The 21,342-nt window shown below is 44.9% G+C and overlaps 1 protein-coding gene across 9 annotated transcripts in view; it reads left to right on the top strand.

Moving 5' to 3' along the window:
• Adarb1 (adenosine deaminase RNA specific B1) overlaps positions 1 to 21,342 on the top strand; it is a 132,874-nt gene that overhangs the window by 80,009 nt on the left and 31,523 nt on the right. For 5 of the 9 annotated variants that reach the window (XM_028874308.2, XM_028874309.2, XM_028874316.2 and 2 more), the window contains 3 exons: positions 9,634 to 9,708; positions 13,103 to 14,037; positions 18,670 to 18,784. In XM_028874308.2, the coding sequence (XP_028730141.1) occupies positions 9,681 to 9,708; positions 13,103 to 14,037; positions 18,670 to 18,784 (1,078 nt within the window). In that variant the 5' untranslated portion in view covers positions 9,634 to 9,680. Of the gene's footprint in view, positions 1 to 9,633; positions 9,709 to 11,190; positions 11,210 to 13,055; positions 14,038 to 18,669; positions 18,785 to 21,342 lie in introns of those variants that run through there. The other 4 variants (XM_028874312.2, XM_028874313.2, XM_028874315.2 and 1 more) reach the window with 4 other exon arrangements.

The following is a 21,342-nucleotide window of genomic DNA, read 5'->3' on the forward strand; positions in this document are numbered from 1 at the left end:
AGCCCGACTGTTCCCCAGCATCACCACCAACGGCCCTCCTGTATAACTCAGGCTGTCATTGGTATCTGGTAGAGAGGGACCTGAGCAGAGAATTTATGTCCCTCAGCAAAGGAGAGTAAAAGTAAAAGTGGAACACACTGCTTAATCTTGACTGTGTCAAGCAACTGCCTTTCCCATTGATCCTTTCACCTTATAAACCCTTCTAGATCAAGGACCTCAGTTTTGCAGCCATACATTGCCAAGTATAGACTCAGTGCAAAGGAAGCAGACAGGAAGCAGACGTGGCTGATGTGGTCCTCTAAGGCACCTTGGTTCTGTGAGCATAGATGTGATCAGGAATGGGGGCATGCTGATTAGATACCCACCTTTGTGTGCCTTGGGAAATACTTCGATATGTGCCACCATATATTGAACCAGAGACTAAAAGCTCTGAGCACTTTGTGGGGTTTATAGGCTCTTGTCAGGGCAGGTACTGCTGATGAGGCCAGCTATCTGGGAGGATCTGGGTCACCTAGAGGAGATGCTGGCTCTGGGCTTTTGAGGCCATTAGTACCTACAGTTCCATCTTGACAACAAGCCTGTGTGGCACTTCCTGGGGAGGGAAGTCATGCGTATAGATGATTTGCTGAATAAAGAGGAACTGGTGGAACATGGGGACTCTAGTCCTCACCATGGTTACCCATACTTGCCCTGTCTGTATGGGGCCATTGACTCTGCTGCTGCCTGACAGTCTTGGTAAACTCAGCTGGTGCTCAGCCACACAGCCCCAGTTATGTATATCTCAGCACAGTAGATGTGTATTTACTTAGCCACAGTGGCTAGTCCACAAGTGAACAAATTGCTGTCCAGTTGGCACATTTCAGCAAAAATTTCAAAATAGAAATAATCGGTGGAAGTGCATGTTTTTCTCTTTTGGTAAAGAATGGTGTGTGGCCATTTTAATGACTAGCCAATACTAGAAACAGCAAGCACCATCCAATATGCAGCTAAGCATCCCAGGAGTTCCTTGGCCCTCCTGGCACTCCATGGGTTACTTTGAGGAAATAACTGGAGCAGTCACATGACAGTGTGAAGCGTTGGGGATCACGACTGTGGCTGTGTGTGCAGGCTAGAAATGTACCTCCATACCTAGCACAGCTATTACAAGGAGGTGGACAGAGCTGTGAAGGGAGAGCTCAGCCCTCAGCCAGCCCATCTTCACTGGGCTATGCTTCTTATGGGCTGGCAGGCATGGGTGGGTGCTGGAAGAGAGTTAAGGAGATGAAGCTGCTTCACCTATGTGGGCTTCAGAGTTGGAAAGAGGGAAACAGTCTACAAGTAATAGACCCACTGTGCCAGGAATGGGAGTAGCACCTGGATGGGTTAATGATTGAAGTCTCTCTGAGCAAGTGTTTGACCTGGCCTTGTTCAGAGAGGAGGCAGGAACTCTGCAGTAATCTGGAAAAGAGTGCTGCAGATCATGATTGGGAGAAATCACACCTAGGATTCTAAGGGAACCTAGTATTTCAGAAAAACCCAGTGAAAAGAGCCAGAAGCCATTGGTGGGAGGTGCTTAAAGACCAGGTAGACAGATCCAGGATGTCAGATGATGTAGTTGATTAGAGACTGGCAGGTGGAAGCATGGTCAGGGGAGCAGGAAGAATGGTGTATTCCCACTTCTTGGGGCAGAAAGAGGGTACTTATTGAGAGTGTTCATCAAAATAGCTTTCATCCTTGCTGGAATGAACCTGGTTTGTATCCAGCTGAAACATAAGGTGCCAGCACATTCCTGACACTGATTGTGAGTAGGGAATGATACAGCAAAATAGGTCAGGGTTGCTCAGAGTCTTCATGGCAATTGTGACTCAAGATGAATGCATTAAGTCTAGCTGAGTGCCTCTAGCCTGGGACAAGAGCACAGTTAACAGAGCCCAGGAGGAGAAGCTCAGGTGGGGCATGCAGGGATGTGTATGCCTTAGGGCTGTGCCTCTGGTTTACAAAGAGACCACCCGGACTACTGTGAGGACAGAGGCAGATGGCTGAAAAAAATCTAAGCTCAACTTTGAGAAAACTGGTTGTGCAAGATATGGCATGAGAAGGAAAACACCTGGGTGGGCTATAGATGTTCTGCCTTAAGCATGTGCTGCATGTAAGAGGTGGGACCCCTAAGATAACACAGGTCTATATACATTTGTGTTGGTACAATTTCTACCCAAGTGAGCACTTTACTCAAGGTCCCTTGGAGAGCCCAGCCCTTGCCAGGTCACTCCTTTCTCAGCATCCTCCCCTGCACTTGCCTCTGCCAGGCTTTACCCACTAGTACCTGAGCACTGTGCGTGCAGTTGGCATGTGACTGACCCACCAGTGACTCTCGTGCTCCCTGTGTGTAAGTGTTGCATGATACTTTGTTTTTAGTGAAGTAGAGGGAACTAGACCCACACCCTGCAGTGTTGTTACTTCTCTTGCTATGTTTTCTATTATCTTCGCTGTTTGTCTCTATCCTTACTCGATGTCAGGAACCTGCACTGGGTCCTCCTGAGCTGATGCCTCTGGTGGTGCTCTCTGCTGCTGCCCTTAGGCTTTCTTTCCTGATCCATGGGCTACTCCTATTAACACTCTACCTAGCATGATGAATGCTGTGCCTAGCTATCCCAAGTATAATTTCCCCACTTGCATTATACTGTAAAAACATGCTTGCTTAAATGCTATGTCCAGTTCTTATTTGCTGATACAACCTGACTTCTCCTCCTTCATATGTACAGACTCTGCAGGAGTTAAACAAGCATCAGGATACGTGGGTGGTTTTCTAGAAAGAAAAGTACTTCCTTGAAAATAGTATCAGTTGAATATTTTTGGAAACCTTAGTGGTGTTATTTTGCTAGGTAGTATCAAAAGCAAAATCCCAGTCATGAAGTGCTTTGCATTTTCTGACACACTTGATTAACTTGGTGAATTTTAGTTTCCTCTAGGTGGTATAAGACGTTTTTAATTTCAGGAACCACTTTAAATAATCAACTCATCATGTAGATGTTTTGTTTTGTTTTGTTTTGTTTTGTTGCAGTGGCTATAAAATTATCCTAGAGCTTACTGCTTGCCTATGTAAAGACTAAACACAAATATTTTAGAACTCTGGCTTTAAATGTTTGTTTCATAGCTATTTAAGATAAAACCAATAATAGTCATAAAGAACATGTAAAGGTATTCTTAAAATCTGTATTTTCATGAGGGAAAATAGAAATTGATTAAATCCATAATAATTATTAGTGAGTTTATGTTTGCCATTTACCTTTTGTATGTGGTACATACATGTGTATATGTGCACACGCATGTAGAGTCAAGATCCATGATGAGTGTCTTCCTCTGTTACTTTCCACTGTATTTTTTTTTTGAGACAGGGTCACCCACTGAACCTGGAACTCATCAGTTTGGCTTGGCTAGCTTGCCGGGGAGCTCCAGGGATCTCCCTGTCTCCACTCTCCTGGCACTGAAGTTAGGACACTGTCTACTGCACCCAGATTTTTATGTGATTGCTGGGGATCTAAACTTGAGACCTCATGCTTGCCCAGCAGAGTGTGTTCTTTACCAACAGAAGTGTTCCCTAGCTCACCTGTTTGCCAGTTATCTTCATCTATAAATGTTTTAGTATACTTAGATAACATTTTTACCAGCTCAGTGGAAAAGAGTCAGGTTCTGGTGTGTCTTTGATATAAGCAAGTCATGTAGTCATGTTCTTTCTCTTTTAGTCTAGAGTAGCTCTGTTAAAGGGGGAGAAGGAGGAAGGCCTGCAGCCTCATCACCATGGGGAGATGAAGGCTGCCTCGGAGGTTAATGGGGATGTTAATAGAAGTCTTTGTGCTTTTGTTTTGCAGCATAAGAGTCTACTAAAAGATACATAACAAGAATCATTTATCCCCACCTAATTTAAAAATAAAACATTGCCAATTTAATCACGGTATTGTTTGGTAAGTGAGAAAGGACAGTGCAGATGAATGGCCCATGTTTCAAGGGAAAGCTCATTTAGGTGTTCCTGGTTAAAGCATCATCTTTACCAAGCATTGTTTTTGCATGTGCTATGTTTTAATGCTTGGCTTCTCATTCCATCACTCGGTCTGTGAGCTGAGGCCCTTCAGATGCAGGAGCTCTTGTATCTAGCCTGGAATGTTCCCCACAGTTTACTGCTTTAGTTCAGAGTGGCGTGGTTATTCTAAACTTCTCTTTTTTATGCACTGCCATAAGAATCACTTTGACTAGTGCTGCTAAAGAAGCAAAGTCAGATTGGTAGCCAGAGCCCCATTAATGAGTTAAATGCAGGTTTCTGCTCTTCTGATGTGGAGTCAAAAGGTCTTCACACTTGCTGCCTCCCAGTGTTAGCTTACCTCTTCCTGCCCTTGGAGGCATCTTGAAGAATGAAGCAATTATTTTGAATGTTGCTATCAAATAAAGCCCATTCCTGGAATTTTCTTTCTTTGGGATTTTTGATGGGGTTTTAATTCTTGTTCATAGTTCAGACCACAAGAGCTTCTTTTCAGGATGTAAAAAAGAGCCACATGAAATGCTGTAAAGCACTTTGGCATCTCACTCTGCTTTGTTTTATAACCTTTGGTGCAAGGGTTGGCATTTGTAGGTGCTGGCTTCTGCTCTGCGGGGATTTCTAGCTCTTGTTCTTACCACACAGGTCCCCCACCTGCCACCAGGCATAGCACAATTATTTTCTACTGTGAGACATTTTCCATGTCCTTTATAGAATTTCAGAGAGAGCAGGACGATCAGGCAGACTGTGCAAGCCGGGTGGTCCTCACCAGGCTGCGCTCTCCTGTGCCTTAGGACCAGACACTGCAGCAGACATCTGAGTAAAGCCAGCTCCCACTCACACTGACTGTTGGTTAGTTATGTAAAGAGTGAAGTTAGACTAATTGTGTGCGTTCTGCCCATCTTGGAATTAAACTGTCCTCTGAGATAATGTAGATCCCTGTGCAGTGTGAGAACCAGTACTTATGAGGATGACAGCCTTTGTTTCTCTGGGATGAAGGCCCACAGTGCAATTGCCAGGTCATGTGGCAGTTTCATGTTTACTTACTGCACTCCTGGTTCCTTTATATTCCCTTCCGTCTCATGCCTTTTCCATCCCTGCGCTTGCCAGCAGGCACAGGTGTAGTTTCTCTAGTCCGTGGAGCACCTGAGCTGAGACGTTCTCTTCATTGTGCTTAGTTCTCTTAAACTACATTGTCCTTGTGGCCAGGCATGGTGGATATGTTTTCATGTGATTTATTCCCACCCATGTGTCGTTTGTGGCAAATGGCTTCTTTCTGACTTTTGCCCACTTTCTTATTGGATATTTGTTTTACTGTTGACCCTCTTATCGACCCTCCTTGCTGAGTACATGGTTTTCAGTCTGTTTCTCCTAATGTGTACTTACGCGGGGCCTATAAGAGCAGTTTATTTCTAAAGTTCAGTTTATCAACTTTCCCTTTCCTGGCTTGCATTTGTACTGTCAGGTCTGACAGTTAGTTCTGCCTGGCCCTAGATTTCAAGCAGTTTCTCTTAAGGTCTTCCCACAAGTCTTGTGGTTCTGTGTTTTGCATTTATGTCCCTGACCCATTTTGAGATCATGTTTGGATGCAGTATGGGGCTGTGCCAAGGTCCTGTTTAGCCTCCACCTCTCCTGGCTCCCCTTTGTGTTAAAGACTGTTCTCCTTCCGCTGGCCGCTCTTGCACCCTTGTCCAGGCTGCTCTGAGCTCTGTTCTGTCCTGCGTTCTGCTGTCTGTCCCTTGCTGACTCTGCCCTGACATATCTGGATGTGCCTCTACCCAAAGGGCTGAGATTGTTATGCCTTCTTCGATTTCTCTTTCCCCAGGGGTGAAGTCTGTGTTAATTTCATTTCCTGACCACTCTGCATGGCTGTCATCCCTGTGTTGGCATCTGTGGACTGTCTGTTCTCACTATTGGTGTCCTCCTGATTCTCTGGGTGAAAGGTGTTTTGTATGGTTTTTTAATTGGAACCTACCTGTTCATGCGATGTCACTAGACTCAGGATCTTGCCCCGTTCTGCTTAAGCTGACTCTTCCAAACTCTGTAAGAGGAAGGGGACGCGGTGCCTTACTACAAGTGGGGGGCAAGTCCAGCACCCTGCTGGGCCTCACTGCTGCTTCCCCCCTAAGGAAGTGTCTTAGTAACAATAGGGTGACGATGGTTGTGATAAAACACCAGGACCAAAAGCAACACGGGAGGAAAGGATTTATTTCACTCACAGTTCCATATAACAGTTCATCATCAAAAGCAGAGAGGTGAGGACCTCAAACAGGGCAGGAACTTGGAGACAGGAGCTGATGGCAGAAACCATGGAGAGGTGCTGCTTACTGGCTTGTTCCTCATGGCTTGCTCAGCTTGCTTTCTTATAGAACCCAGGACCACCAGCTGGGCCCTCCCCATCAATCACTATTTAAGAAAATGCCCTATAGACCTGCTTACAGCCCAAACTTATGGAGGCATTTCTATATTGAAGCTCCCTCCTCTCTGACAACTCTAGCTTGTGTCAAGTTGACATAAAACCAGCCAGCACAGAAGCCCTCTTGCTGCCCCTTCTAGGGGTTCCAGTGGCAGCATTTGGTGGCCTTTTGCTGGCAGGTAGCTAACAGAGTTGTCTCAGCTTAGTGGGAGTGAACTGTGACTCCCCTCTTGGGCTTGTTCCATTACACCCCTGCCTGGAACTCCAGGCTTCTTCTTAGAGCCCTACATGGATGGGGTCGGGCTGGGCTCTTTTATGAGCTTTGGTTGAGTAGACAGTGTTGTTTTTTACCTTTCCTTCTCACCAGAGATAGCTACTTTTATCAGGGTTTTGTTTTCTTGTTTGATTGGTTGATTTTGTTTGCTTTGTTTTGATCTCTGCCCTTTGGTTTAGGCAATTTCCAACTTCTTCCACTCCAAGTCAGGTTAATGAGGCTTAAGGAAATTTCAGAGCTTCTGGGTAATACCTTGGCTTCCAGGGCACAGCATGTATAACCTGATCTGGTTGTCTTCTTTTATTCTGAAATCTGGGGCTCTCAACTGTACATCACAGAACAGGAAGAAAAGGTAAAGTATATTTTCTGCATCTTCTACACACTGTATTTTGAGCATATTCTTATTATCTTTTCTTGTCCCCTCCCATTCCCACTGATGATCATCCTCTTCCCAACTAGCTCTGTTTCTACTTTTTTTTTTTTTTTTTGGTGTGTGTGACCCAAAGAGTTTCATTAGGATTGTGTACAGGAACATGAATTCCTTACCAGTGGCTATAACACTGAAGAAAATCTCTCTCCCTCAACCACCAACTGTTAACTGCCTGTAAATCCTTAGGGGAGGGGGAGACCCCCTCATGAATCCCCCATCCTGTCTTGTGCATGTAATCACAGCTGCTGTGAGTTCAAGAGTGTAACAACCATATCATGCCTGAAGCTAGCTTTCCACTCTATTCCCTACCTGACTCCAGCTCTTACTCCTTTTCCAGTAATGTTCCCTGAGCCGTGTGTGTGTGTGTGTGTGTGTGTGTGTGTGTGTGTGTGTGTGTGTGTGTGTGTGTGTGTTGGGGGTGATGTAGATGTTCCACCCATGACTAAGCAGTCAACAGTCATTTATTCTTAGTACTTTGAACAGTTATAAATCTCTGCAGTTCCACTGATCATTGCAAAAAGAAGTCTCTGTGCCCTCTGCCTGCCTTATGCCTCCTCTAAGCAAACAAGTACCTTCTGTCAAGTTTCCATTTTACCACATAGTCTGGGTTTCTCTGAGGTGTCTGTTCCCTGTCCTGTTATTTTCTGTCTTTGCAGTAATATAGTCCAACCTCTGGCCAAAATTTGTCTGAATGGACAACTACATCCCTGTTTCCTGAGTTTACCCCTTCCTTCCTAAAGGTGCCTGCCCCCTGCAGTGTTCCCTCACTTGATACTTCACCAATCCCCCTCTTTCTCATCAAACTTTCCATAGTGGTTTGGACCGGTGAGATGGCTCAGCAGGTAAAGGTGCTTGCTGCACAAGCCTGAGAACCTGAGTTCATTTCTGGATAAAGGTGGGAGGAGAGAACCAGCTCTACAAAGCTGCCCTCTGACCTACGCACACACACACTAAAAACTAAAACTTTATGTAGTGAGGACACTGAGTCATACAATGCAGAGCTGTATAAAATACACACCATTGCATAGTGGACCCACATGTCCACCCCTGCAGAGTCACCAGCCCAGGACTATTTCTCTCTCTCTTCTTTCCAAACCACACTGAACTACTTTGAAGTAAGTCCTAGACATCATCATTTTATCTGTGAATACTTCAGTATGTACCTCTAACAGATAACTACTGTTTTCACATCCATGACTGTCAGCAAATGTTCCTTAGCATAATCAGCTGTCTGGACAGTACTAACATTTGCATTCCTCAGTTGCAAAATCTATGTGATTCATTTTAAGTTCTTATGGTAACCAGTGCTGCTTTAAGCATAATAGATACTCAAACTATATCTTAAAATAATGAATTAATATAAAGTGATAATGCTTTATAGCTCCCTGGAAAACTTTCTTTTTAAGATTAATTTTATTTTTATTTTATATGTGAGGGTATTTTGCCTGTTGTGTATGTATGTCTGTGTACCATGTGCATGTAGTGCCGTGGAGACCACAGGATATGTATCATATCCCCTGGGACTGGAGTTAGTCAATTTGGAGCTTCCATGTGGGTACAGGAAATCAAACCCAGGCCCCCTGAGTATCATTCAGTGCATGTAACCATTGAGCCATCTTTCAACCCCTTGAAAACCTTGAACAAATGATTCTATGTAGAAATTCCATCCTGCAAATGCTATATGAGATAATATGTCCTACTTAGCATATTTAATCACCATTTTCCTAAAACAAGGAATTTACTTTATTGATATTGGTAAAACAAATTTGTTTACAAAGGAATATTGGTTTCAAAATTTGCAAGTCTTCTTTCTCTCATTTCCAGTTTATCAGAAATATTTGGGAAGATGAAAACATTGAATTTGTTGAAATTTTTCTTTAGATCTTTTCTTGGTTTCTCCTGCTGATGAAATAGCAGTTGTGTGTGGTGAAGGAATCATGTTAGATTAAATTGCATTAGATTTAAGCTACTGTACACATTTTGCTTTCTTGTGATGTGCTGCTGGGGTGTATGGAAGTGTGGGTAAAATACTTAGGATGTCTAGTTATGTGACATCACTTTATCACCATTCATAGACCTACTAGGGCAGAGAGAGGCTAGATGGCAAACAGCTGGAGCTTGTTGTCAGCCATGTCAGCCATGACACAGCTGTTGACAGCAGGCTCTTATGGGGTAGATTTACCACCTTGTCGCTGGTCCAGAACCCTTAGTGGCCCTTTGCTCCCTGGAGTAGACCATGAAGTTCCTGGATCCTAGCCCTAGGCTTCCTTTTTGGTGACCCCTTTCTCGTTTCCACTGTCTCTCCACATAAGGCAGCTAAGTCAGGTGTCCTGGAGTATGCTGAAGGAGATGAAAGAGACTGAAAAGATTCCTTCCCAAATGACAAGCCCGATACTTTTTATGATTTTTTTTTAATTGCAGTGAGGTGCTGATCAGCACACAAAGAGGCCATACCTCATTTTGCTAGGATCACACACTAAACATTGTTTCTTGCTGTCTTTCAGACAGAAGTGGTCTCCGCCAGTCAAGAAACCCTCAAAAGCATTTTACCATGGATATAGAAGATGAAGAGAATATGAGTAAGATCTAGGCCTATTACATAGTGCCCAAGTAGTTCATGCCCCATTAAAACATTAGTGCTTTTGTAAATTTGATTAATAAGACCAGCTTGATGTTTCCTAAGATGTGGGCTATCAATATTCACTGTGGACATTTTCCTTACAGCCACCTAGCTAGAGTTTTCATTCCTCATTATCATCATGGGACCATCCTTTTTATTCCAGAAATATGCCTCTAGATGCCTGTCTCATAATGCTGTGTGGCTTCATGTGAAGTTGTGGTTCTTGTAATAAAGCTCTGAACTTTCACCAGTATAAACTCAAGAAAACCTTTTTGATTGACTCAGATACCTGGTCACTGGGATAAGAGTTCATAAAGCTCCCTTCAGACACAGTTGCTGCTCCTGCACTGGAGGGAAGGGAGTCCACACGATCTTAGTCTCGGAAGACTGGAACGCGATTGGTGCTAGTGTGAACCAAACCCTCCTGGGGCTCTTGCTGCTCTCCACACGTCTTCCACAGGGCTGCGGGGATGGGGCCTCAGGCACACCGACGTTTTCCTCCCTTGCCGTTCTCTGTGAGCCACCAGTCACTGCTGCCCACCTCAGTCCCAGAGAGGAGCAGGTCTAAAGGGGAAGGTGCCTGGAAGAAGGCACTTGTCCATCTAAGGTGCTCTGTCTGTCCAAAGGAAGAACACGCAGCTGCACCGCACAACCACACTTTCCTGGGGGTGGTATGATGGTGAGAACCAGACTCAGCACGCTCCCTATGGCTCAACCCAGTGGCAGGGACTGTTGCTCTGCAGTTCTTGGACACCCAGAGCCTAAGAGCACTGTGTGAGGCGAGTCTGTACCCCACTGCTGTGGTGGATCTGGGGTGGGCTGCGCAGCAGACATCCTCTACCCTGAGAATGACCACTGGCTGGCAGGAAGCAGCTGCCCGGTGCCGTGTTGAGTAGTGTAGCTGGCATGCTTTTCCCTCTGCTGATGCGAGCTGCTTACAGCTCACTGGTCGCTTCTCCTCAGTTCTGCTCTGGAGCTGTTTTAAGCTGTGGTTTTGCTGGCAGAGCCACCCATCCGTCTCAGTGTTGTCAGGTTTTAACCTCTACATTTCAGACCGTATCGCCAGTGCTGTGCCAACCCAGTAACCCCTACCCCAGGGGATACGTAAAGGTGTCCCCAGAACTACCTGCCGGCTGGGGACTGTGGCTTGTGTCTCTAGCTGTGGCCATCGCCTTTGAGCTTTGGGTAATTTAACTAAGGAAGGGTCCTCCTGAATAATATTCCTGTAAAAAAAACTTTCGGGTCTAGTGCCAACTTAAATGTCAGGCCTCTATCTCTTGTGATTTTAAAAGCAGTTAAAGTTCTACTGTGATGCTCTTCATATTCTAAATGCAGCAGTGTGGTGTGCAGAGAGTGCCTGCTTCAGCAGAGAGTAGGCTCTGTCTCTAATTGGAGTGTTTTATTTTTGTTTGCTCAGGAGCATTTTTTGATAACATGTGATTGGTACCTTTTCTTCTGAAGTGAGTACGAGTTGAGAATGATTTCAACTGTCACAAAAAGTGTATTTTTTTTTTCTTATAATCTTAACTGTTAACTTAGTTCTGAGGGTGTGTGGCTGTTCGTCATCATTAATGTTTGGCTAACTGTGTGCCAGAGTGCCTCGTTGATGATGTTTGTTTCTGTGCTGGTAATGCTGTTGACTGCTGAACTTGAACTGTGAGCAGAATATAGTATGTGACTCTCTCCCTTTATTAATCTCTCTATCCGTCTTTGCTCTGCCTTTTCACCTTTTGTTCCCTGAGTACCGAAAGGAGTAACCTACCGGTCTTTTGCTGGAGGATGTTATAAATGAAAATTTAGTGCCCATTCCATTAGCTTTGTCAGCTGGGAGAAGTGGTGTGTGTGTCAGGAGTATTCTGGGAGGAGGTGTCTGTTGAGAGACCTCTCCCCCGCACGGCACACATGAGATTTTTTCCATGGACTGAGTTTATTTTGGTAGTCTTTGCTGCCTCAGCTCAATAGTGATGACCCTGGGCATCTGTGATCCTTAACTCCAGAGACTGGCAGCAACAACCACGACGTTCACCACATTAACCCTGCCCACAGGCTCACTGAGGAACATTTTCAGTGTTTTCAGAAAATCTGTAGGTGTATTGCATAGTGAAAACAGACCCCTGAAGCTGCCATATTGAGGAGTATTTTCATCAGTTAAGATTTACTTTGGATTTTAGGAGCTAGTGGTTGGAGATCTAAGTAAACACTGCACAGGTGCACTGCACGGGACTGCAAAACCAAATGATAAAAGAGGAATTAGGGTTTCTGTTTTGGAAAGCTTAATAAATCTAACGGGAGGACTGAACACTCCCCACTTTGAAAAAGTAATTTTTCTTTTTGCTTGGTGGGAGCTTGAGACAAGGTCATGGCTGTGTGTAGCCTCGTTTGTCCTCTAACTCTCTGCTCCCTTCTGAGTCATAGAATAACAGTATGCACCACCATGCCTGACATGTATTTCCCATTTAAATATCAAAATCATCTTTTATTTTGCCATGTAAAGTATATTTAAAAGGAATGATCACAAAGTTATCCTGGAAGCCTGCCAGCTGTCTTTAGAAAGTCGGGTTTGCTGGCATGTTTTGAAATTAGGGAACACAGCTTGCCTGCTGCTCCAGTTCTCTATCTCATTCTTATGTATTTTTCTAGCATAAAATGTATTAAGGATTCTGAAGCAAATAGTGCTGAAATATAGTAAGAAATCTTAAATGTATACATTATTCTTCAAAAGTAAATTCTATAAAGTCATAATACTTTGCCTAATTATATAAGCAGTTTTCTATGATCGATTCATAAACTAAACCAAATAATCACGTGTTGATTAGATGTTTGGGACCTCAAGAGCCAAAGAAGTTGTGAAGAGACATTTCTAAATGGCACCTTCTCTCTGGAGAAGTGCTGCAGTTTAAAAACTGTGTCAGTTAAGGTCAGTGTTCTTGCAGAGGAAGAGCATGCAGAGATCAATGCCTGTGTGCTGGTAGATTTAGAGGCCACTTCATTAGCCTTAGTGTGAGTCTTTATGGATTAACTTAACATCTAACATCTTGGTAAGCTAGAAAGATTTAGGATGTCTTTGGTAGAGAAAATAAGTTAAAAAATTTTATCCTCTAATGCAGAAGAAAATGATAAACTAACTAGAAGAGGCAATAGGTGTTAGTTTAAAACAACAACAACAAAATCTCAAAGTGCATTCCAGCCCTGAACAGTTATGCCTTTGTAGTTCCTCATATTTGCATTGAGGAAGAAAATATACACACACACATCACTTACCCAGCTACAAAGAGATAAAGGAATCTATAAATTTTGCATTTACAAGATCCTGCAACGAAGGCGTTGTAAGTTACTCTTTCTGGGCACCACAGGTTCCAGCAGCACTGATGTTAAGGAAAACCGCAATCTGGACAACATGCCCCCCAAGGACAGCAGCACACCTGGGCCTGTCGAGGGTCTTCCACTCTCCAACGGGGGTGGTGGTAGCACCAGCAGGAAGCGGCCCCTGGAGGAGGGCAGCAATGGCCACTCCAAGTACCGCCTGAAGAAGCGGAGGAAAACACCGGGGCCTGTTCTGCCCAAGAACGCCCTGATGCAGCTGAACGAGATCAAACCTGGCTTACAGTACATGCTGCTATCCCAGACAGGACCTGTGCATGCGCCTCTGTTTGTCATGTCTGTGGAGGTGAATGGGCAGATCTTTGAGGGCTCTGGCCCTACAAAGAAAAAGGCAAAACTCCATGCCGCTGAGAAGGCCTTGAGGTCTTTTGTCCAGTTTCCCAACGCCTCTGAGGCACACCTGGCCATGGGAAGGACTCTCTCTGTGAACACAGACTTCACATCTGACCAGGCCGACTTCCCCGACACACTCTTCAATGGCTTCGAGACTCCAGACAAGTCAGAGCCACCCTTCTACGTAGGCTCCAATGGGGATGACTCCTTCAGCTCAAGTGGAGATGTTAGCCTGTCAGCCTCCCCAGTGCCTGCCAGCCTCACCCAGCCTCCTCTGCCCATCCCACCGCCATTCCCACCCCCAAGTGGGAAGAATCCTGTGATGATCTTGAATGAGCTGCGCCCAGGGCTGAAGTATGACTTCCTCTCTGAGAGCGGGGAGAGCCATGCCAAGAGCTTTGTCATGTCGGTGGTGGTAGATGGCCAGTTCTTTGAGGGCTCAGGGAGGAACAAGAAACTTGCCAAGGCCCGGGCTGCACAGTCTGCCTTGGCTACTGTCTTCAATTTGCACTTGGACCAAACACCGTCTCGCCAGCCTGTCCTCAGTGAGGGTCTCCAATTGCACTTGCCACAGGTGAGGAAGAATGGGTGCTTGCACGCGAGTGGCCATTTCCCCCCGCTGACGTTTTAAGGAGCCTTTAGTCTTCAGTTTTACTCCTTATGTTACTGAGCCCTTAGCAGGAGCAGTTGCTGGTAAATCTGACAATGGAGTGTCTTTGCCTCAGTTCCCATGGTTACTTGGTCACTGAGCATCTGGATTTAATCTCCTCTGATTTATGCTTACTAGGGTCATGGCAGTGCAGAGCAGGGATACCTCAGGGCCCTCACCAGCACAACTACAATTGCCTTTCCATTTAATTTTGCCCCAAAGGGACCCTCACCCCACAGCAATCCTTTATTGGGAATGGGACAGGGAGCCCAAATGATGGAATTTTGTCCTTTGTTCAGTGGGGCATCCCTTGAAACACTGCACAGAGAAAGCATGCCCAGAATAAGGGCTGCTGGTCAGGCTACAGCTGAAGGCCCCTGGTGAAGTCAGGGTGATGGGGCACTAGCCCTGAGCAGTAGGGAACATATGTGGCAGAGAAGGGGGTGTGGCAAGAAGGAGCCCTTTCATAAACACTCTAGAAAGTGCCAGTTGCTAGGAATCTCTATATGCCAGATTTCCTATGTGGCATTTGTATGGGCTTCTCCCTGCTCTAGTTGACTGTGGACAGCAACTCAAGTTTGTGCTTCTCACAGAAAACTCACAGTAAAGAAAGGAAATGTTAGGGTAGCTCAGGATGGGCCTCTGAAAGAGAAAGAAAGAAGAGGGACCTTCAGTCCTCATCAAATCCCAGATCGCTGACTGTGTCTGGATTCTTGGAATCCCAGATTTCACTGATCTGTTTTTTCAGTCTTCTATCTTAATTCCTTTTTGTCAAACCGCTCTTTAGTGTGGAAGCAATTGGCCAGAATTAGTGAATTAAAAGTTAGCAAACATGGTGATAGGAAGGCTTGCATTCTCCTGGGACTCAGATGTGGCCCTTTCTCTCTGGCTTGTGATGCAGCTAGAGTTGGGGTGATCATAGTTCTTGGTTTTAATTTACTATTTTTTTAATGGAAAGGTCTCAATGTATAGCCTTGTCTGGCCTGGAACTTGCTGTGTAGACCAGGCTGGTCTCAAACTCACCAAGATCCACCTGCCTCTGCCCCCCAAGTGCTGGAATTAAACCCAAATGTTGGTTTTAAAAGAAGACTTGTTCTACTTTGCCTAAAGCAACCAAGTATAGCTCAGTCTAGAGGAACAGACTTGGTGTTTTACTGACTTTCTGTGACATGTGCTTGTTTCTCAATTAGTCCCTTGTTAACATCCCTCCAAGAATAACCAACTAGTCTATTGGTTATTTACAAACTAATGGTACTAGATCCCAAGTGACTTTTATTTCCAGGCTTAGATTTACTAAAACCTTTTGGCCTAATTTTAACATACCATCTGATGTGGCTTGTCTTTCCTTAATGTTAACAGTGGTAGCCAGACCACAGAAACTATATCAGATGCCATGGATCCCACAGAGGGATAGCAGATAAGATAGTCTGAGAACAGGTGGCCTCAGCCCTATTTTCTTTTTGTTATTGTTGTTTTGTTTGTTTTAAGTCAGGATCTCTCCATGTTGCCCTGGTGCTCCTGGAACCAGAGAGATCTTCCTGCCTCTGGGAGTGCTGAGATTAAAGGCATGTGTCCCATCACGCCTGGCTAGCCCCTGCCTTCTTGGGTGGCTGCCTCAATGGCTTTGTATAGAAAGGACTGAGCTCCTGACCTGGGGAGCCAAGTGGCATTTGTCAGGATCTAGTCATGCTGAGGTAGCTGGGCCCCTCCTTGCCTCTTTATGTTGTTTCCCTCTGGGTCCTGAGATGTCAAACACCAATTTTTAGACCTCTAGTTTAGAACCACTTAGAGTCTGGGAACAACAGAGCTGTATCCTCACATCTCTGATCAGTGGCACAGCCAGCACTACCCCCTTTGAAGCCCCAGGGTAGCTCAGAAATTTATGAACCACAGAGGATGAAGACAGTAAGGTCTTTTCAGAGTGGACTTCCAGGACCAATCTCAGTGGTTACATACAGGAGTCTAGGGTGGGAACACTCAGGACCTGCATTCCAGGATGGATGTAAATTCTTGCTTTTTCCCTGAAATATCTCTTAATGGGCTTGGGCCAAGCATCCCTGGCCTGAGGACTATCTGCCTTCCTGATATTTAAGGGTGGGGTGGGGCTATAAAGTCAGACAGTGTTGGCCATACCACAACTGTGGCACTCTATTTTAGCAGGCTTGACAGTCTGGTGTTGCCAAACTGTAAAGCAGGTCCTCACCCTTGTGTGTGTCATTGAAGGTGAGTAGTTGGAATGTAGGATCTTTTTTTCTTTTTCTTCTTTTTTTTTTCTGAGGCACGGTCTCCCTGTGTAGCTCTGGCTGTCCTGGAACTCACTGTAGAGGCCAGGCTGGGTGTGAACTCATAAAGATCTGCCTTTCTTTGCCTCCCCAGTGCTGGGATTAAAGGAGTAGGCCATTACTCCTAGCTGCATTTGGAATCTTAATACTTGTGTTGTATTCAGTCCCAGCCACACAGGGAAAGGTCCATAAGCTCTTTTCAGAGAGTCGGAGCTACTTGTGTTCTTCAGTTGCCTGTGTCTCACAGTATACATTCCATAGGCACCAGCTCAGGTGTCAGGGACTCACACTTCTACAGGGAAGTCACTTGGAGCTGTGCCTGCCCTTTATGAAATTAAAACTTTTAAAATGTACATTTGAAAAATTCATTCTTTCACAATGTCATATATATTTCTCTGATCATTTCCTCCCTCCCAGTGTCCTCTCTTATCCCTCCCGATCCCGACTGAACTCCTTCCCAACAAGCCCTCTGTCTTAGTTAGGGTTTCTATTACTATGAAGAGACACCATGACTATGACAACAACAACTCTTACAAAGGAAAACATTTCACTGAGGTGGCAGCTTACAGTTTCAGAGGTTTAGTCCATTATCATCATGGCAGGGAGCATGGCAATGTGCAGGCAGACATGGTGCTGGCTACATCTTGCTGTGCAGGCGACAGGAAATGGTCTCTCACTGGATGTAGCTTGAGCAAAGGAGACCTCAAAGCCCAACCCCACAGTAACACACTTCCTCTGACAAGGCCACACCTACTCCAACAAGGCCACACCTCCTAATAATGCCAACTCCCTTTGAGGGCCATTTTCTTTGAAACCACCACATCCCCCTCCTACTTACCTGTTTTTTTTTCTTTTTGTGTGTGACCCACTGTATCTAATTAGGGTTGCTTGCATGAGCATGGGTAAGGGGTTATTTACTTGCACAAGAGCAATTTACCAGTAACTACACTACTTAGGAAAATGATTCCCTCTTCCCCAGATGCCATTAACTTCCTATAGTTCTTTAGGGAGGGCTGGAGCCTCAGAACCTCTCCCTCCCTCATTATTATAGCTTTAATTTAGAATCACCTGGGAAAGCAGTCTTAATGAAGGATTGCCTATATTAGGATGACCTGGGGCACTGGGGGTGGTGAATATCTTGATTATATTAACTAATGGGGGGAGAAGACCCACCTGATGTGGGTGGCATCTGTCCCCCAGCAGGGATCCCTAGATTATCTAAGAACAGAAAAAGCAAACTGAGCACGAGAATGCATTAATTCATTGCTCTCAGCTCTTGACTGTGGTTCTAAGATGACCAGTTCTCTGAAGCTCCTGCTGCTGTGACTTCCCTGTCATAATGGACTGTAACCTGTGAACTAAATAAACCTTTCTCCTTTAAGCTGCATTATGCTAGGGTATTTTATCACAGCAACAAGAAAAGAAATTAATGCATTCATCCATCCATAATAAAATGTTGATAGAACCCAGCCTTATTCAGGCCTTGTGCAGGTAACCACTAATGCTCTTCCTGAGGCAAGGGAGTGGTTGCAGAAGCCATATCAAGTCTAGAAGATAGTGTTTCTCGGCACTTCTTCACATCCTCCATCTCCTACATTTTTATTTCTATCCCTTTTCCACAATGTTCCCTTTAGCCTTACAGGGGATAATTTAGATGTCCTGTTTAGGGCTGAACATTTAACAGTTACATTCAACATTCACTTTTACTTGTTATCAGTCTCTACACTCACCAATGCAGGCTGCACAAAGACATGCTTCCCTAAGACTAAGAGCAGCACTGGTCTTTGAGTATAAACATAAGTATTTACAGGGCAGTTTCACAGCATGTCCATTTAGCAAAACACCAATGGTAGCTTGCTCTCTAAGTCCATGAGCTCCCCAGCTATGGGCTTTGGAACAGGTTTACAGTGCCAGGCATGAATTTTCTTCTGTAGAGTGGGCCTCCAATTCAATTGTAAAGTGGTTGGTTACCCCCCATAACAGTCATGCCACAATTGCAGTAGTGCACCCATGTTGCCAAGCAGTTAGTATTATAGCACACAGGATCCATGGCTAGGTAAAAGCACCGATGACTTTTCTCCCTGCCATACACACACACACACACCCCCATGCTCACACACACTTGTTTGCTGGGTGTGCCTGTATGAGTTCTTGAGAGTAGAAGTGAGACTGTAAGGTTCACCTTTGTAGCAGACAGCATGTGCTGACACCGAGAGAGACTGGTTCCTCCACAGGTGTCCTCTGGCCCTAAACGTGGTCTCTGCTCTTCACCCAGGTATTGGCGGATGCTGTCTCACGCCTGGTCCTGGGTAAGTTCAGTGACCTGACAGACAACTTTTCCTCCCCCCACGCACGAAGAAAAGTGCTTTCTGGAGTAGTGATGACCACAGGTAAGCATCTGGCACTCTGTTCAGCCTGTCTGCCTTCTGGTTGAAAAGCACAAATGCTCTCAGTCTTGTGACACCAACAGAAAATTTCCTTTTCTTCTTTCTGTCTTTATGCATCTGCCATATACAAGTATAAGAATTGTCCTCAGAAGCCCTTTTCCTCCTTAGGGCTGAAAACATAGCTTAGTCGGTAGAGCACAGTTTAGCAGTCAGGATTCCTGAGTGGGGATCCCCAGCAATCTTCCACCCCTAAAGAAAACTTACATAAAACAAAACTCTTTCCTCCAAAATAGTCAACTTTTTTTTTCCCCCGAGACAAGGTTTCTCTGTGTAAACAGCTCTGGCTGTCCTAGAACTTGCTTTGTAAACTAGACTGGCCTTGAACTCGCAGAGATCCATCTGCCTCTGCCTCCCAAAATATTCAACTTTTAAAACAGGATTTATTGTGTCTGTGTGTTTTGCTTATATGTATATAAGTGTACCACATATATACAGTGCCCTCGGGGGCCCAAAGAGGGCATCAGATTTTCTTGAAACTGGAGTTACAGATGTTTCTAGCTGCTGTGTGGGTGCTGGGAACTAAACCTGGGTCCTCTAGAAGAGCAGCCAGTGCTCTTGACTGCCGAGCCGTTCCTCCAGTCCCCAAAATGTCCTACTTTTGAACCTGTCTTGTCTTTTGGAGAGAGCATACTTATTACCATGTGACATCATTATGACCTGGCATGCTCTGGGAACAGCATATTACTGACTCTGGCTTCTGTTGAAGCTGAGACCCTTTCTGCTTTGTTAGTGTCACTGCTGCCACATCAGAGTGTGGGGCAACGCTTGTGAAATCAGAAAATCCTTGGGAAGTTGGTAAAGTCGACTCAGAGGTGTCTATGAGGGCATTTTCAGAGAGTAACAAGGACAGAAGACCTGCCTAGATGTGTCTGGCAGCATCCCATAGGCCAGTGGTTCAGAAAGGGTTTTAAAATGGATAGGGAAAGCCCATTAATCTAAGCATATTCATTTTCTATCTATCTATCTATCTATCTATCTATCTATCTATCTATCCCCTCCCTCTCCCTCATACCTACACCCCACACACACATAATCATACTCATAAACACACCCCTTTTCTGGTCACCATCATATATGAACTGCTCTGCTACATTCTCCCCACCACAATGGACTGAAACCACAGAAACTCAGCCCCCCAAAAAAAAGAAAGGAAAAAAAATCCCCTCCTTTAGTTCTCTCAGGATGACAAATGAAAATTGGTGCCATCCGTGACACCAAGTGGGATTGTTGCTGTGACTGACAGACTATATTGTTCAGAAAAGCCTTTTGGAAGTGACTTATGGGAGGAATTTTAGAAAGTTTGGAGATGTGAGCCAAAGAAGCCCTAGAATGTGTAAGCTCAGCTTAATGGGTGATTCCGTGGAGCTCAGAAGACCCAGAGCGCCTAAGAATGAGGACAGACACAAGGTTCCAGATGGGAACCCAGAGTGTGCTGGAAACTGAACTGTAGGCCATTTGTGTTACATTGTGGCAAAGAGCTCAACTACGGCTTGCCAGTTGCCGCCAGTTGCCGCGTTCTTCCCATTTGCAAAGCGAAGTTTATTGCCATTGTGTGTTGGGAATATGTAAAATGTGCTTTTTTTCACAGGGACTCACAGCTAAGATTTTGCCTTGAGCCTCAGTAGACTTTGGATTTGAACAGTGTTGGGACTTTAAGATTTTATGACATTCTTAGAGGTACACTAAATGCATTTTTCAGTTACATCCTTTTGGACCAAGGATGAAATGTTTTAAGAGGTTTGACAAGGGGTGGACTTAGGATGGCTAATCTTGATTGTCAACCTGATTGATTTGAGAAATGCTTAGGTGTGTCTGTGAGGGCATTTCTGGAGGGGACTAAGCCTGCATGTGGATGGCACTATCCTTTAGGTGAGAGGCCCAGGTAAATAGAAAGGGAAAGAGGAGAAGGCCCATGGGTGCAGGCATTCTCTCTGCTTTTTGCCACTATGAGTTAAGCTATTCTGTTCCACTTTGCCATGATGGACTAAAACCTCTAATTGTGAGTCAAAATTAATATTCCTTGTTTAAATTGTTCTCTCAAGAATTCTGTTACAGAAAATAGAAAAGACTAACAATGCCAATCACCTCAAGGCCTAACCTTTTGTATTTTTTTTTTTTTTTTTTGGACAAGGTTTCTGTGTAGCCCTGGCTGTCCTGGAACTCACTCTGTAGACCAGGCTGGCCTTGAACTTACAGAGATCCACCTGCCTCTGCCTCCCAAGTGCTGAGATTAAAGGCATATGCCGCCACCACCTGGCAGCCTTTTGTATATTTTCCTGACCATTTGCTCATAGCCAAAATGTGTGTCTGAAACCAGTGAGCTGGGCACATAGGTGTTGTGCTCTCACTGGTTAAATGGCCTCAGGTAGGTTATTAATCCCTGTGAGCTGCAGTTCTTTCATTCAAAATGGAAACAAAGCTCCTCAGAGGACACCATGAGGACACGCGGTGAGGATGAGTGGTTCACACTCCTGGCACAGTGCCTCCACCATAGCCTGTGT

Source organism: Peromyscus leucopus, chromosome 16_21, assembly GCF_004664715.2.
Source record: "Peromyscus leucopus breed LL Stock chromosome 16_21, UCI_PerLeu_2.1, whole genome shotgun sequence".
Lineage (NCBI taxonomy): Eukaryota > Metazoa > Chordata > Mammalia > Rodentia > Cricetidae > Peromyscus > Peromyscus leucopus.